Source organism: Ambystoma mexicanum, chromosome 2q (genome assembly GCF_040938575.1).
Source record: "Ambystoma mexicanum isolate Mex_15411 chromosome 2q, UKY_AmexF1_1, whole genome shotgun sequence".
NCBI lineage: Eukaryota > Metazoa > Chordata > Amphibia > Caudata > Ambystomatidae > Ambystoma > Ambystoma mexicanum.
The window spans coordinates 1,105,923,519-1,105,939,844 of NC_090924.1; the positions used below are offsets into that span (position 1 = coordinate 1,105,923,519).

General features: G+C 41.3%; 1 protein-coding gene across 1 annotated transcript in view; it reads right to left on the reverse strand.

Moving 5' to 3' along the window:
* Positions 1-16,326, reverse strand: part of CALCR (calcitonin receptor) — a 2,903,406-nt gene that overhangs the window by 317,654 nt on the left and 2,569,426 nt on the right. The window contains exon 14 of the mRNA XM_069648468.1: positions 3,575-3,616. Coding sequence (XP_069504569.1) covers positions 3,575-3,616 — 42 coding nt within the window. The remainder of the gene's footprint in view (positions 1-3,574; positions 3,617-16,326) is intronic.

A 16,326-nucleotide genomic window follows, 5' to 3' on the forward strand; every position in this document is an offset into this window, starting at 1 on the left:
ATAACGTCCCTTTAAAAAAGTTTTGTCAGTGAATTTTATAGGTTTTTATTGCTGCAACTTAACCATAACGTCTCTTTAACAAAGCTTTCTTCATAGAATTTCATGGCTTTTTGCCAGTGCATGATTATATACTTAACCAATAAAGCAACATTGTTGTCCAATTTAAAAAATGTCACCTTAAAACTCTGCCATTTCCCACCTTCTAGCATAATTTTGAACACTTCTATACTTTTTACACCGTTTTTTCTTCCGTCAACGTCCGCGAACGTCTGACATCATCGCGGTCCCACCGGACAGTGCCACATGACCATGCGCCTGCGTGCGGCATGATGACGTGTCCATGAATGCTTTTGCACTTCGTGTTTGGGTCCTTGCTTCGAGGACAGTTCAGAACTGCATTGTCTACTGATCTAGGAACTTTCAAGCTCAAAATGTACCCTTGCACAGCTCCTATACCTATTCTTACTCATTATACAATAACAATCAAGTACAAAGCACATACCTGGAAGAATAGTAGCAAAACTGATATTTATCTTAAAAATGGCATCAGCTATTGCCATCTCTTCTCCCCAAGAGCCACCACCACTCAGTGAAATGCACTGAGTGCAGCTTTGTACTCAGTTGTGGACTACCTGGCCACACCAAATACAACCACCACAATGCTCTCAGAAAGATTGTTCCTTTCTTAGAAAGTATTAGGCTGTCTTCCTCCACGTCTCCACGTCATCTTTCTCAACCAATACTGTAACCACGCAGCTTACTTCTGTGGGACACAAAATCCCACCAGCTACCTTTCAAGCAATAAAAGAGGCTGTTGATCCATAAGATAACAGTCCTCTGAACATACTCCAAAACACCACTCTGCAGGGGGAAGCAATTTTGAAGTGCTTTTAAAGCTGTAATCAAGGAGCATGAGAAACACAAATAAATAAATAAATAACAAGGAATCTGGACCATTATCCTACATTCCAGGCCCTGCAAGTGGGGATAAAGGCCATTAGCACCCATCGGTTCCCAAAGTAGGAACCCCGGGTGCTAAAAAATAGATTTTTATTCCTACAGCCGGACGCCTGCGGCGTCCCGCTGTAGGAAGGAAAATCCTTTTCCAAGATTGCCACCATTGAAAGGGAAGGCAGGGCTCCCTTTCCTTCACAGCCTGCAGAAGGCAAAGACAGAACCCTATGACCATATTACCAATGAGAACTGAGAGGCTGGGGAATAAGTATTTGATGTATCAAGCTGAGCAATCTCAATGACAAAAAACAAGACTACTAACAACTCCCTATAATTGGAAACTAGCACCATGTCATCAATATCCCCTTCATCCAGTCATAAACTGTTTACCAAAAGTACTTTGAATATTAAGACTTTCAAGTTAAAATGTTCAAGGCTTTGGAGCCCAGCATGAAAGAACAGTTGGGCAAAAAGTCAAGAAGGGATGAAAGTGATCATGATCCCATTGGGCCAGTTGTCAGTTGTGTTTCTCAGACACAAGTATACACAATTTGAGGATTGAAATGATGATTATACAGTTGCATGTCATACTACTACTGTACGCATTTTTTAAAAGAGAAAGGGTCAACTTGGATCCTTTTAATTCACATGGGAAAGCTAATGAGGGAAGCCCGAATTCACCCCCTTTGATTGACCTCATTACAAATCTTTTTTTGATTCCTTGAAAATAATTAGTTTCCTTCAATCCGGGCAAATATGTTTTTAAAAGCTTCCAGAGAGATTTTAAAATATTACCTCAACCAATTGGGTGAATGTAAACGTTGGATGACAAATTAGGCATTTGACCACATAAAACAGTCATATTACCATATGTGTTGTACCTATGTGCTACTGCATGCACTAATTCCAGCAGGCCAGTAAAAGGTGGTATTTTGAAACACGCTTTTATCATAATCACCATTTCCATGAGGGCCTCCTACACACCAAACTGGTTTATGCAGCAGAATACACAGTGGAAAATAATCTGACACAAGCGGATAGAACTATTAAACAATTGGTTGCATGCAAAAAATAAACAGAAAAAAAACATTTGTTAACAAACGAGCTGGCTGATGGTTTGTCCTGATCCAATGACAGGGTATTTAATATTCTACAAGGCAGGGGTCTTCACTGTATGGCTTTCTAAATGTAGGGTGAAAAATAGCTCATCAACCATTAGAGCAGGAGTGTGTAACCTGGAGATAACAACAGCAACGTTCAAATTGTCTATGATGTCCCTCTGAAGCTCAAGGGGGAAAGGGATGCACCCGTGTTTGAAAGCTGCCCATTTATAAGTGCATGTTGTGAATTGCCCCTTGCATGCCTTTTCCCTCCCTTCATTGTCCGTTATGGACACGCATTGCATTGAGGATTTGCAGATGCCGGAATTACCAACAGTGGTAAATCATCAAAATCTGCACTGCGAGTGCGAATCAGCACTGCCATTCTACCACTCTTACTCAGGCCAATTTACAATGGTTTTGAGTGGCAGAAACAGCAGGTGAGTTTGGCAGTATTTCCACATTAAATGGTACCAAACGTGTTATGAAGCCCCAGGTTCCATCTCTCCACACCTCAGAGCACCTTAAAAAAAGCTGCATTCCTCTGCTGCGACTGCAGGGAAGATGATTATGGCATTCATAATCATCTATTATGACGTCACAACAGGGGGATAAAGCATTCTGAAATGGAGATTGTTGCTAATGGCTTCCTGTGAAAGGCATACACAACAAGTGTACTGGCCAGAGTATACCGAGGTCAGAAAGCTAAGATTAGCAATACATCTCACGACACAAAGTTCTATCATGTATGATGTGGGCTTATGGTAACATCATAAGTAAAAAGAAAAGGACTTTATATAGAAACTTTCCTATCAGAAACCTCTAAAACTAAATTGCTCAAAATGAGTGAAAACATATACTTTGTGCATCCAAATGAAAGCTGGCATTTGGAATGTTTTTTACAAAATGTTACAAAGTTAAGGTCAGTTGGATAAGAGGGTCAAATTGTCCTGTTGGCAGATTCATGACATTGCTTTGAAATGATGGTCTCCATTTCATGTAAAAGCTTGGATACCCTTCAGCATGCCTCGCACGCGCAATTCTCGACAAACCCTGCAAATGCAACCTATTTGCTAGCCCATGCATCATTGACTGATTTGACTAGTGTTAATCCTGAGGCCAGCCATTAGGAATGATCAGGCCATAGAGATGGGACGCATCGTCAGTATCTCAGGGAAGTACGAATCATGGCTCAACATACGACCTGAACCAGCGCTCCCGACAATACAGACATACAAAGAAACATTTCTTCTGCTATGGGGTGACCTATAGCCAGAATGAGAGGGCACTGGCAGAGGAAAACCCACCCACAAGGAACAGCAATCACATGCAGTGGGCATTTGGCGCCAATGCAGAATGGCAAAGCGATCGTAGGCACACTCTATTACGCTGAGTGGGTGGAGCTTTAATAACCAGTAGAGCTGACATTGCGGCATCCATTTTCGGAAAAAAAGGTCTTTGCCAAATGAAAGGGAAGCAATGCAGTACATTTTGAGGATGCATAAAAGGCACATGCTCACCTCTCCGTTGAAAAAGCAGAATATAGTTGCAACGAGTAGCCCCTGAAAAAAGAAACACACTTAGGTTACCTGCGGACACTGCTTTGCAGTTAACAATGCTTAAACATGTGTCTCAATTGCCACATTCCATTTCACACAGGTGTGACAGCAACATCGTGAGTGTTTCAGACATGCAATATATGATAAATACCTATTGAAGCATGGCGATAGATATTAACCCCTTTGTTCATTTTTATAAAAACAGCAATGAAACTTAAAGACCTTAGGAAAGATAAAAGAAAACATGAAGCCATATGGAATTATAACCCATCGCTACTAATAAAGAAGCCCTTCTAAAAATCACTGCCACCTACAAAAATGAAATCATTACAGCAAAAAGTAACTCCTATAATGAAAGGATTGATAAAGCCAGTTCTAGCACCCGAGAACTCTTTACCATCCTCAGAGAACTTTCATCACCCACTCGGCCTACAGAGCTCTGTGTCAATGATCAAACATTCAGGATGCTTTGGCCAACAAAATCACACTGCTCCAAAACAAAATTACAAATAAAAAACTCTCCTTGCCACTGCAAGACAATCCTCAAAAACAATGCCCTAAAATTCCCATCTCAACTCAATGATTTTAATTCACCCTAGTAACAGCCCAAGAGGTACTTAAAATCATAGCATCCCTTAAACCATCTAACTGCCAAGGAGACTCCTGCCCAGACACTGTCATTAAGGATGCAGCGAACCTCCTTGCTCCCTTTATCACATCTCTCATCAATGCCTCTTTCCACACCTGCACTGTACCAACTTGAAGAACTCGTGGGTGTTACTGCTCCTAAAGAAACGCTCTCTCGACCCCAACATACCCACCAACTTTAGATCCATTACTACTGTACCTTTCCTGTTGAAGATCTTAGACAAAGCCACCTAGAATCCAACAAGCTATTAGGCCTCTGTCAATCAGGCTTCAGGCCACAACATGGCACTGAAACTGCCTTGATTGACCTAAAGACACACATAGATGACCTTAAAGACAAAAGAAACTCAGCCCTCCTGCTATTGTTGGATCTATCTGTGGCATTTGACTTGGTTGACCATGAGATCCTCTGTAACCATCTCTCCTCTACTTCACAATTTTCATCAGAAATCCTTTCTAAGTAACAGGTCGATGAGAGTGTTCTCCACATCAGCGGCTGCAATACCAATCCCCATCACATGTGGAGTCCCACAAGGATTGTGTGTATCACTGACTATGTACAACGCATTTACCAAACCATTGTTTGATGACCTGGATCACTTGGGTGTCACCTACACTAACTATGCGTATGACACGCAAATCCTCATCCCATTGACAGGTGACTACGCCAATTACCTAGCCCTGATTAAGAAATTGTATACCTTATCATTCAGGCATGGATGGCCACACACGGTCTCTGCCTGAATGATGAAAAAACTGAACTCCTCCTCCTCACCACACCCAGTAACATCTCCATACTTGGTGATCAATACCAATCTTTTAACATTGATGGCAAAATCATTAAATTTGCTAGAGAAGTAAAAACACTTGGTTTTTACTTAGAATCCTCCCTCAATCTGAAGAAACAGGTCAGCGCCACTGCCTCGGCAAATGCTTACACCTGCAAGCTCATTCGAGCATGTAAACCCTTCCTCCCGACAAAAAGCTGTATCACCTTGGCTAGAGCCCTAGCACTCTCATAAATCGACTATTGCAATGGATTATATCTTGGAACCAACAAATACATCATTAAAAAACTCCTAATCTTGCAAAATAACACCCTCAGGACAGCTCTGAGTATCCCCCACAGACAACATATCTCTGCCATAAGAAGGGACCACAATTGGCTCTCTATCAAAGAAAGAATTCAACTTAAAACTGCATCCCTAACCTAGAGATGCCTTAACAACACAGCCCCACAATACCTCTCTGATAAATTCACCTTGAAACAATACGCTCGCATAACTAGATCTGCTAACTCAGGCCATCTACAAATTCCCAGATACAAACTCAAAAAAGTTGGAGGCAATAGCTTCGCGGTCCTTGCCGCCCAACTCTGGAACTCATTCCCTCCCAATTTTAGAACTAAGAAATCCTTCCACTGCTTTAGAAATAATATGAAAAATTGGCTTATCTCGCACGATGCCCCTCAGTAATACACCTCCCTCTTCTATGTATATATCACCTGCACTGATGCTATAAGGTGACCTTCTCTATACCATCCTGCTTTTTATAACGACAAATAACTTTGTTAATATTGTTGTACATATGTTAGACCCATATCTGCCTGTAACTGTGAACAAATGTGCCTCCCTATTTGTATTTATATTTGATTTTGTATGCCTTAATAAGCCTGTAACTGTGAATAACCCTCTTACATGTATATGTATACATGTCAGATTTTGTGTGCCTTTATTTTCTTGTATACTGTGTAACCAAGAAACTGAATTATCTTGTACTGCGCCCAGATACCCCTGGGTGAGGCGCGCAGTATAAATAAATAAACTAAACTAAACTAAACTAAGGACTTGGAAAGATCTTTTTGTTCCACTGAGTTTTTACAGGAGCCATTGGTGCCAGTACAGCCAGAATCAGGAGGTCACAGACCTGACATTTCACCACAACACTGCTCAGTAGCACAATCTCGCTCAAACACTCATTCAGTTATTCACCCATTCAATCATAAATTCACTCACTAGCCCGCTCACTCTCGCACACACTAACGCATCCAGTCACCCACTCGCTTGATCATCAAAACTTTCACTTATTATTTCAGTCAATAAATCACTCACTTTCCCACTCATTCTCACACTCACTAACTCAATGACTACCCCACTGGAGTGTTCAACTAATCTTATTTTTAGTCATTCACTCATGCTTTTAGTTGTTCACTGTCCACATGGGAAAGTAAGGTTTTCTAAAAGGACAGACCACATATGGAGATTGGTTGCATTGCATAGCATAGATACTCTGGGAAAGTAAGGTTGTCAAAAGGACAGAACACATATGGAGATTGGTTGCATTGCATAGCATAGATACTCTGGGAAAGTAAGGTTGTCAAAAGGACAGAACACATATGGAGATTGGTTGCATTGCATAGCATAGATACACTGAATGTTCAAGCTATCTCACTTTGGGAGACTGTAGGTATTGTTAAATGTGCATTTAAAAAAGAACAGGCCTCAGATAAGCACTCTGCTTATCTCTCAAAGTTTGCATACATATATATATATATATATATATATATATATATATATATATATATATATATATATATATATATATATATATATATATATATGTTCGATATTAGGCAAAATAGTGGTGCTTTGCTAAAGTGAGTGCACACACAGTTAAACGTATATTGGCATGTTGACCATACATATAGGCAAACGTGAACAAAGACATTAAATGCCCAGGAACATATGGACATGCAGGCCTCACACATATTCACACATTCACATAGGGACGTCAATTTACCAAAATATCAGGGGTATCGGAAGTGAGATCACATACCCAAATGCATCACCATAAGTGACCTCACATAAACTTTGACCCTGAAAGGAAATGATGCCATATAACCTTTGCTTTGGTGACATTGCAGGAATTGAATTTGCAAAAGTAAAAAATATATATATATATCATAATACTAAACCAGACAAATGTCTACTTTATATTTCAGGCATACATTAACAAGTCTTTCCCTATATTTAGTGTGTGCAGTACTAAGATGCTGGGTTCACACCAGAGCAACCATCATAGTTCAGGAGTGCTGTTTTCGTATGCCATCGCAGACTAATATGGTTAGTCAATGTCATCTGGCAAAGCCTCACAAGCCAGGTACAGCCACAACATATAGGAACAAAGTAAGGCACCTTTTCAGCATTTCACACTTTAGTTGGGTATTATTGGATTCCATTCCCACAACACTTTTCTTTTAGGTGCTGCGGATTGACAAGCTTATGAAGAAAAATTGGGTTCCACTTTAAACTGTATTATATGCCTAATAACACCTGCATGCTCATTAGCTGCTGTAGGGGTATGACCAGTTGTTTATTGCTATGCACATATCTCCAACTAAATAGAAGTGCTGTGCAATAGATGTCTTAATATAGCATGTGACCACACTGTTCGATCTTGAATACTTTTGGAGGATGAACTGGAATTGAGTGTAGATGGTGAGGGTAACCCTGCCGGAAAAACCGGCAGGTAGCTGCCGGACCCGTAAACAGTAACTGCCTCCGGACCACCCGGTAACACCGGGGTATTACAACCCTGAGTGCCGGTAATTCTGGAGGCGGTAACTGTGTTGTTCCCCATTCCCATAGAGTCCCGTAGTATTCTATGGGAATGGGGACCATGGTAACACTGGTTCCGTCTATGACGGAGCCAGTGTTTCCATTTCTGCCTGCAGGAAGATGGCGTTACTCCCGCAAGATCAGACCTGGCTGGACTGACACCACCCGCCTGCAGAACTCGTAAACTGCCAGTCCGAAAACAATGGTGGTGGCTGGTTCACCGCCATCATTGTTTCCGGACCGGCAGACTTGTAATGAGGCCCATTGTCAAAGAAGGTCCCTAATCGCATGCAAGGAACTGACACACTAGCAGAGTCTCTGAACTAGAGTGTATTTCCACTAGATAAAAAAAGAATAAGACTTGGAACAGACTTTTGCAACATCAGCAGATGCAAAGCATGCCAAGATGGTCCCACCGGATCTGCTATAACAACCCCACAGACCTGCACACCAAAGATACAGGGCACATACAATTCCAGACTATCCAATGTTATATACGTTATCAATTACAAAAAATGCTTGCAAATAAATTATATGGATGAAACCTGCAAAGAGCTGTGTGAAAGGATGAGCCTACATAAATATACAATCTCACACCACAAAATAGAAACACCAGTGGGTCACACTTCGCACAGGATGGCACTAATTGGTGGGTTTATTGGTGATAGTTTTAAAATGTGGCCTTTTGAATACCACATAGAGGAGAGAGCTTTGAACATGTATAGGATTTATGACACACTATGGTCAACTTTGAGCCCAGGTCCAGAAATGCCATCAACAGAGTCAACCCTTCTGTACAATTTCTCCCCAACAGCTGTCGGATACTACTTTTCAGGAAGCTTTATGTGTGAAGGTCTCAGGGGACTGACGCAGGAAATCTTGGGCAACTAAGTTCAAATAGGTGGCACTGATTATCGAGCAGGATAACAGCGGGCACTGCACCATTAAAAAAATGAGTTATCTGAGAATGTATGAGTTGAGTTAACATGGTTTAATCTGCTTCTGGCTGGGGACCTTAATTCGGATTGCCATGATAATTCCTGCTTGAATAATCCTGTGAATCTATTTGGGGAAAATGGAGTACCCTTTTTAAGGCTTGGGATCTGCGTGTAGCGAATGGTGATGTGGCGGGAGACATCCCAGCTAGGCCAACCTGGTTTAGGGGCCCTATTTATTCACACCTGGATTGTTTGATATTTTCGGCTTCTCCTTTTTTATGTTTTGAAGCTATTGAAGTTTAGAGGAATCAACTAGTGATCATAGACCACTCAGGTTTTTTTTAGGATGTATATGATATGCTCCATGGGGGAGGCCCTCATATAGATGTAATCGTTCATCGAAAACGTAATCGTCTTATAAAGAAATTAGGAAAATAAAATACTTTACCCCACCAAAAATTGGCATGGGTGCTTATCCCAAAAAAATGAACGAGTGATAAATGAGACAACAATGAAATTCATCCGCTTTGTGGGAAATGCAGGAAAAAAAGTTGGGTTTAGATGGAAAGTTGGGCTCCAGATGTTGGTCCCAAAAGCCTCAATTATGTATCTAGGTTAATTCAGCAACTCTACCCCATCACAAAAAATGATGACACATTACGTTTTGAATTAGGTTTAACATCGCTAAAGAGTTATTTATATTGGAAAATTCGGACTCTGTACAGAAATGTAATAGTCCCTGTGGATGGTTCATTGTACACTGACCTTGCCGAGGTTATGCAGACTGGCAGGTCAGTACCACTTAAAAACTTTGAAGATGAAGTTGTGACAATATTAGCTGATTGTAACCTCCAGGTAACAGATTTAATTTGCGATTCAATGAGGGTAAAAAAGAAATTGCTTGACTATGATTGGATCTGCACAACTGATACAGTAAATTGGAACACACTATATGAAAACCTGTCATAGGTACACAAGAGAAGAGGCACACTAGCACTTTAGTTGAAAAAAGTTCCCAAATTCTTATTGGGGGACTCTGTTTCTGAGAGTTTGATTAAATGTTTTACATAAAGGTCAAGTAATTCAAAAGCGCTTCCCTAATAATGGTTCTGCAGGCGAGTGTTGCTGCTGTAAGAGATAAGGGCCCTCATTAGGACCTTGGCGGAGGACCATGGCGCTATTAGCACCATGGTCCAAGGCGCTAAGCTGCCAACTCCGCCATGGGGGTTGCCGGACTTACCGCCCCATTCCGACCTTGGCGGGGCCGTAAGTCCCCAATCCCCATTTACCCTTCCCCATTCCCATTTTTGCCCCATAGGGCATAATGGGAGTGGGGAAGGCGTTAATTACGCCACCGTAAATTACGGTGGCGTAATTAACAACAAGTCCCTTAGCGCCATGGATTTTTCCGCCTGCAAAAAGCAGGCGTAAAAATCACCATGGCGCTACGGGAACTCGTACTCAGGCGGTAAGGGGCGCCATGGTTTACGCCGGCGTAAACCCCTTACCGCCTGGGTCCTAATGAGGCCCAAGGTGTTCTTCAAACAAGATCTTATGCAATCATTGAATGTGAAACCCTGAAACCTTCATGAAAAGAACTGTGGGCTAAGTAGGTGCAGGATTTTCTGTACATCAATGCAACAGAATTTTATAAAAGAGCCACGAATGTGGAGGTGTCTGATTTGACATGGAGTGTGATTAAATTGCTTAAGGCAGCATGGCCCATTGAATTACATATTTAAATAACAGGGACTGCAGGTTTGGAACCTTAATTGCACTTTACTCTAAGCATAGGCACCTTAAATCCAAGAAGGATTTGGCTTTTGGATTTCTCCTTACTCAAAGTATAGGCACTTTAAATTTGAGAAGGATCTGGTTTTTAAGTCATGCACTTTTGTCATTCAAGTGCGCGGTCAAACGAAAATCTAAAGGGGCATGGGTTAAGATCAATGACTACAATTTATCTTAGGAATTTGTTTATAAATTCAAGAAGGATCTGGGTGCTGATTTAAATCTAAGCATTTGCACTTTAAATCCTTAAAAGATTGGATATTTTTTACTGTATAAAATTGCACTTTACATTTGTATTTGGTTTGCAGGTGTAAAAAGATGATGAAGTTTTATTTTTTCATTTGTGTTTGGTTTATCAAAACCTTTACAAAAGAAAAGAACTTCAACATAGATAAAATTAATTATATATAGGCGACAAGGATTAGACATGTTACAATACTAAAATTCATATATTAATATCATCATAAGCTGCTTAAACACAAACTAAATCAAAACAGACTTATATTTCTTAAGATTTCACTAAAATTTAAATGGTTTAGATAGTTCTGTGTAAATTGCTATTTCCCATGATTTAACAAATGTGGCAGCCGCTACCCGTTCGGCTGTCAAAGTTGGGTTTTACATTTTTTTCTCCATAGTTCTGATAAGTCCCATTTATTGATTGCACTGACTATTTTGATGAAACAGGTGATCCTTTTAAAATGTAAAGCAGTACAATCCATCAACAGGTGTTAAATGTTCTCTGTCACCTCATTGTCATTTCAGTGTCGACAGGCTGAATCCGAGGTATCGACAAGGCCCCTCCTTATTAAAATCTCCTTCGTGTGGAATAAATTCCACCAGAGATGTAATATCATGGAGAGATAATGTCTATTCAGAAAGATCATAAGGTATAGAGCTACCAAGCCTCTGGTCTTATATTCGTGGGACAGATGAGGTAATGAGGCAAAGCCATATAACGGATCAATCGTCCCTAGCCAATCTAGCTCATAGAGGGCGATTTTGACCTTCCCTGGTGTAGATTTCAAAAACTCCACGTCCATTCATAAATCAGAAAAGATCAGTTCACAGTGGGGTTTCAACTTAGCTAAAAATCCCACAGAGAATGGCCCCTCAATGGTATTTAGCCAAGATTGCGCTTTTTTTGGCCAGCGCTCCAACCGTAAATCAGTTTCGGAATTAACTTCCCCTCATAAAATGGCAGGGTTGCCTCCATGGAATAGCTTCCCTATTTCCTTTCAATCAAACTCAATTGACTGGTTAGGCTTTTTGCCTTCCAAGATACTGGGCCTCATTACAACTCTGGGAGTAGCCGGGCCTTTATTAAGGGTATGGCTGCCGCCAGATTTGCATTTTTTCCGGCACCCGCGAATGGGCAAGAACCAGGTCATGCCGAGCTCGGCGGACCTGGTAATTGCCCTTTTGCGGGTGCCGGAATCAAGGGCCTCTCGATCCCCATTCTGCCCCATAGGGCTGAATGGGGATGGGGAGGTTGGATGCATCGGCACATACAGAGTTGTGCCGGTACACCTGATGTGCTCTGCACGCGGGAGCTGTTACACCCGCCAGGAAAAACCTTGTGGGTGAAACGGCACCCGCGAGCAGAGCACGTAGTATGGTGGTCCCGGAACTACGGTACCGGCATGCTTACTGGTACCGTGGTTCCTGGACCGCCATGGTTGTAATGAGGCCCACAGTGTTTTGTATACCTACAAAATTAGGTCGAGAAGAAAAGTGGAAGCCTAAATATATCAGACTGGTGACGGTTTCCAGTTCTTTTGAGTTTAACCACCATTTGCCATAGCGTTGCTTATGGCCCCTAGACAGGACCAACATTTTGGTCTTTTTGGGTATATCTCTAATGCATTCTCTTTTGCACAGTTGGCAAAGGCTATTTGCATCCCGATCTTTGCTTGATCGAACACCAAAAAATCATCTGCATAGGCCCTCCATGATGTTCCTATCGAACCAAATTTGAGAGTGATTAACGCAACTGGATCATGGTTCTCGCCTATGCCTCAGATGTATAAGTTAAACAAAAAGGCAGCTAACACACAGCCCTGTCTAAGACCTTGCCCTGTTGCAACTCTGCGTGACAAGTTTCCAGCTTGATTTAGTTGAATACAGATTCCTGTTTTAGAAAATAAATGAATAATCAAGCCTAGGAGTCCTTCAGGGACTCCCCATTTTGCTAATTTGAAATGATGCATATTCTGTGATCCACCTTGTCAAATGCCGCAGCTATATCTATTGATGTGACACATGTTCTTGTATTCGGAGAGCACCAAACTAATTCATCTAGTTTGCGGAAGACAACTCTACTTATGTTTGTGGAATGACCACATCGAAAGCCTGTTTGGAAGCTATCTAATCGGCTCGTATTATTTGCCCATGTTTCCAAGTGACCCAGCAGGACCCTGCAAAAATCTTGTTTTCTACATCTAAAAGAGCGACCGGTCTATAATTCAGGGGGTCCATGACACAGGAACCACTTCCATTTCTATAATACTTACAAAAAGAATATATAGAATAATTGATCAAACATTTGGCTCGCTCTTCAAAAGATTTATAGAAATGCTGTTTGGGGCAAGAGCTCCGGATGGTTTGGCCTTCTTAAATAATACAAAGATGTCTTGCGGATCTGGTTTTATGAAAGGCGGGCCAGCCAAGCAGTCACTTTGCCCCTCATACTTACCCATCATCACAGGAGTATCACTTGCATACACATTTTTGAAGTGGGACACCCAGGACGATTTCAATACAGCTTTTACCTGGAAACGAGCTTGGGAGTTTGTCACTGCGTTTACCATTTCCCAAAAGAGGCAAGTGTCTTTCCTTGCCAGAATTTTTATCATGATTTCAGCATCTCGCAGCAGTAACACTGCTGTATTATAGAGCTTGCTGTAGTACATCATTGCAAGCTACAGAATGTTTACCCAGTTGGAACCTTCATGTGTGCTCAAGGTTCCAGGGTTGTCAGTTGGGGATTACAGGATGGGAGATCAATTGGAAAGGATGTGTTTCATATAGCTTCCTACCTCCCTTTCTCACTTGTACCCTGAAACAATAAAGCAACTTCCATATTTCTAATTACTTGAGTCTACTTGCCTCCTGCTTACCTGCTCACCACCTGATCCAGTAAACTAAAACTACTTTATTTTTTGTTTCAAGGGTTTAAATGTTTGATTCTTGACATCCTGTTCACATGCGGAATTATTTACTAGCCTAGACACTCTTCTAAATGCTTTTTTATTTATAACTAGATGTTCATTATAAAAATGTGAGGGCACTCCCTGCTTGTCTCTGGTCTACTTAGGGTAATTTAATGGAATCTTAAACAGACATGAGGGTGGAGTCTCAGCACAATCAGCTACTAGAAAGTAAACCAGTTTTCTTTCATGTGAGGACTTGTGCAACAGATCTGTAAGATCTTTGTTTAGTTTCATTGAATCCTTGTAGTTCCATCTCACTCCATTCCCTCTATTGTTCAATACCAAGTTACGCGGTCCATGTACATCAACCTTCACATATATCACATCAAATGTTGTCATTATCATGTTATGGTCACTCCGTGTGTTTTCCCAGACAGTAAAGTCTAAACAAGCATGAGTGTCCAGTATCATAATGGACCCTTTTCAGGTCATTTCTTTTTTCAATATTGAAGCCCAAGCCTTCAAGTTTCGCTCCTTCAGTAAAAACCAAATCCATTACTAGAGGGGAAAAAAGGAATGATGCATTTATTTGTTTTCAGACTATTTGGGAAATTAATTAATTTAATTTCAAAAGAAGAAATATATCGCAGAGAGGGAATTTCTGCAAAAATTGTTAATACATTGGATCTATTGAAACATACTTCAACTTCCCTTTCCTTTTTGTCTTGACGCGTTGGTGACTGAGCAGATCGATGTGGGCAGCTTTTTAGACATTGACTCCTTCAATTCTTCTCGTGATAGGGAGGTTTGTCGTGTCGGCGAGAAAAAGATTTTCAGTGGTAGTTTCATTTGTGTATTCATTCTCAGTAAAATCTGGTCCTCTAGCACCAAGCAGGACACTTTGGGTCAAAAATATAAAACTGTTGGGCTCTCTTTAAGAGGAACTAGCATCATATTGAGGATGCATTACCTGAATCTTTAGGCCCACCAATTTACTGCTTTCCACACCGCCTGCAGGACTTCGGTCATCCGAAGCAGATGATCGATGTTTGCGGTACAAATCAGCTCAAGGTCAGTATAGTTTGCCAAAAAGAGACTGCATATCTACATTGATTTTAACAGTCGATTGGGAGTTGCCACGCCTAAGGTTTTAAGGCTGGCCAAAATCTCTGGTTTCAGATATTCTCTCAAATTCACTGTGAGGATATAAAGTACAGTGTTCTGCATTCGCAGAGATATTATGGATTGACCTCTGAGATTGTACGGTGTGGTCCTCATCTTTGATTTTGCATGTTGTCACAAGGGTAGGGAGTTTATTTTCATTTCTGATAGTCTTTTCCTACTTCCAATAGGGGATGGTCATCCAGGGCTTTAAAGCAAGGATCAACTTGAACTTCTGTCTGAACACCAGCTGAAATAGAGGTGGCTGGGACGATGTGAGCTGTATCGTGTTTTCATTTGCTCACAAATCATGCACTTGGGGCAGCTCATTTGGTAACGCCATTTAAAAACCTTCACTAAGGGTCGTAGTTGACATAGATTTTGGTGAAGTAGATCCTTCAGCTTCCGTTGCTATTATTTGAGGGATGGCTTTGTCAGTAATTTGCATCAGACTCCTTTGCCCTGTCTCAAAGGATTATTAGATCAGGACCATCTTCCTGCTTTTCAAGGAACCTGATTGGCAATAGTAACAAAAGAGGACACAGCATATCATCCATTAAGTCCAACTTCCATGCTATCGCATCTAGGTAATTCGTGTGGTCCCTCACTTCTTCATGGATGTTATCATGTAGCGCAACAAAGGAACTGTGTTCATATTTAACATAGAAATTGGGGGTAAAGTCAGGCGAATTGTGTCGTCCAGCTCCATTAATGTGTGATGTAGGCTGGATCTGTCCTGAGGAGGACTATTGTGCTTGCCCTTGGTTGCAAGTTGTTTGCCATTCTTTTCTTCTAATAGGTTTGCCAAAGCAGTTGGAGAAATGGGAGCCTAGCTGTCAGAGTGTTGCAATGAGAGGCTCACTATAACTGGGAAAAGCACCAAGGCTGATGGAGTGCCAGGTGGTTAAAAAACCATTGATTCTGTCAGATTTCTCATGCTGAGATCATTAATGTGTGAGTGGTCCACCTCTTCAGGGTTCCTCAATCAATTTGGAGGTTTAATTTCCTTACAGGAAACTGATTTCTTAAAGAAATTAGTAATTCGATTCTGTTCAAGAGGAGCCAAGGTACTCATAGGTGTTCTTAGGAGTGGCTCATGAATTGTGAGTGGCAATGATGGCGTCTTCCTGAAAAGATACACAGTTCGATTTCACTTTAGAGTGCTCTTGGAATAGAGGCAGCCTTTTCAGCATGTTGATGTTCTTGTTTGCTTTATTTACTAGTACTGGTTTTAACTTTCTCATGATCTTCTTAGCGCCCCCCCTCACTCCTCAGGTCAGTCTGTCCCATGCTTACTGCTTTGTTTCAACCGAAAAAAAGAAAAAAAGTAAAGACTTTACCTGGATTTACCAGAGTCTTCTCAGGATCCTCTCAGCCCTCAATCTGCTGCCCGCGGACCGCAGACC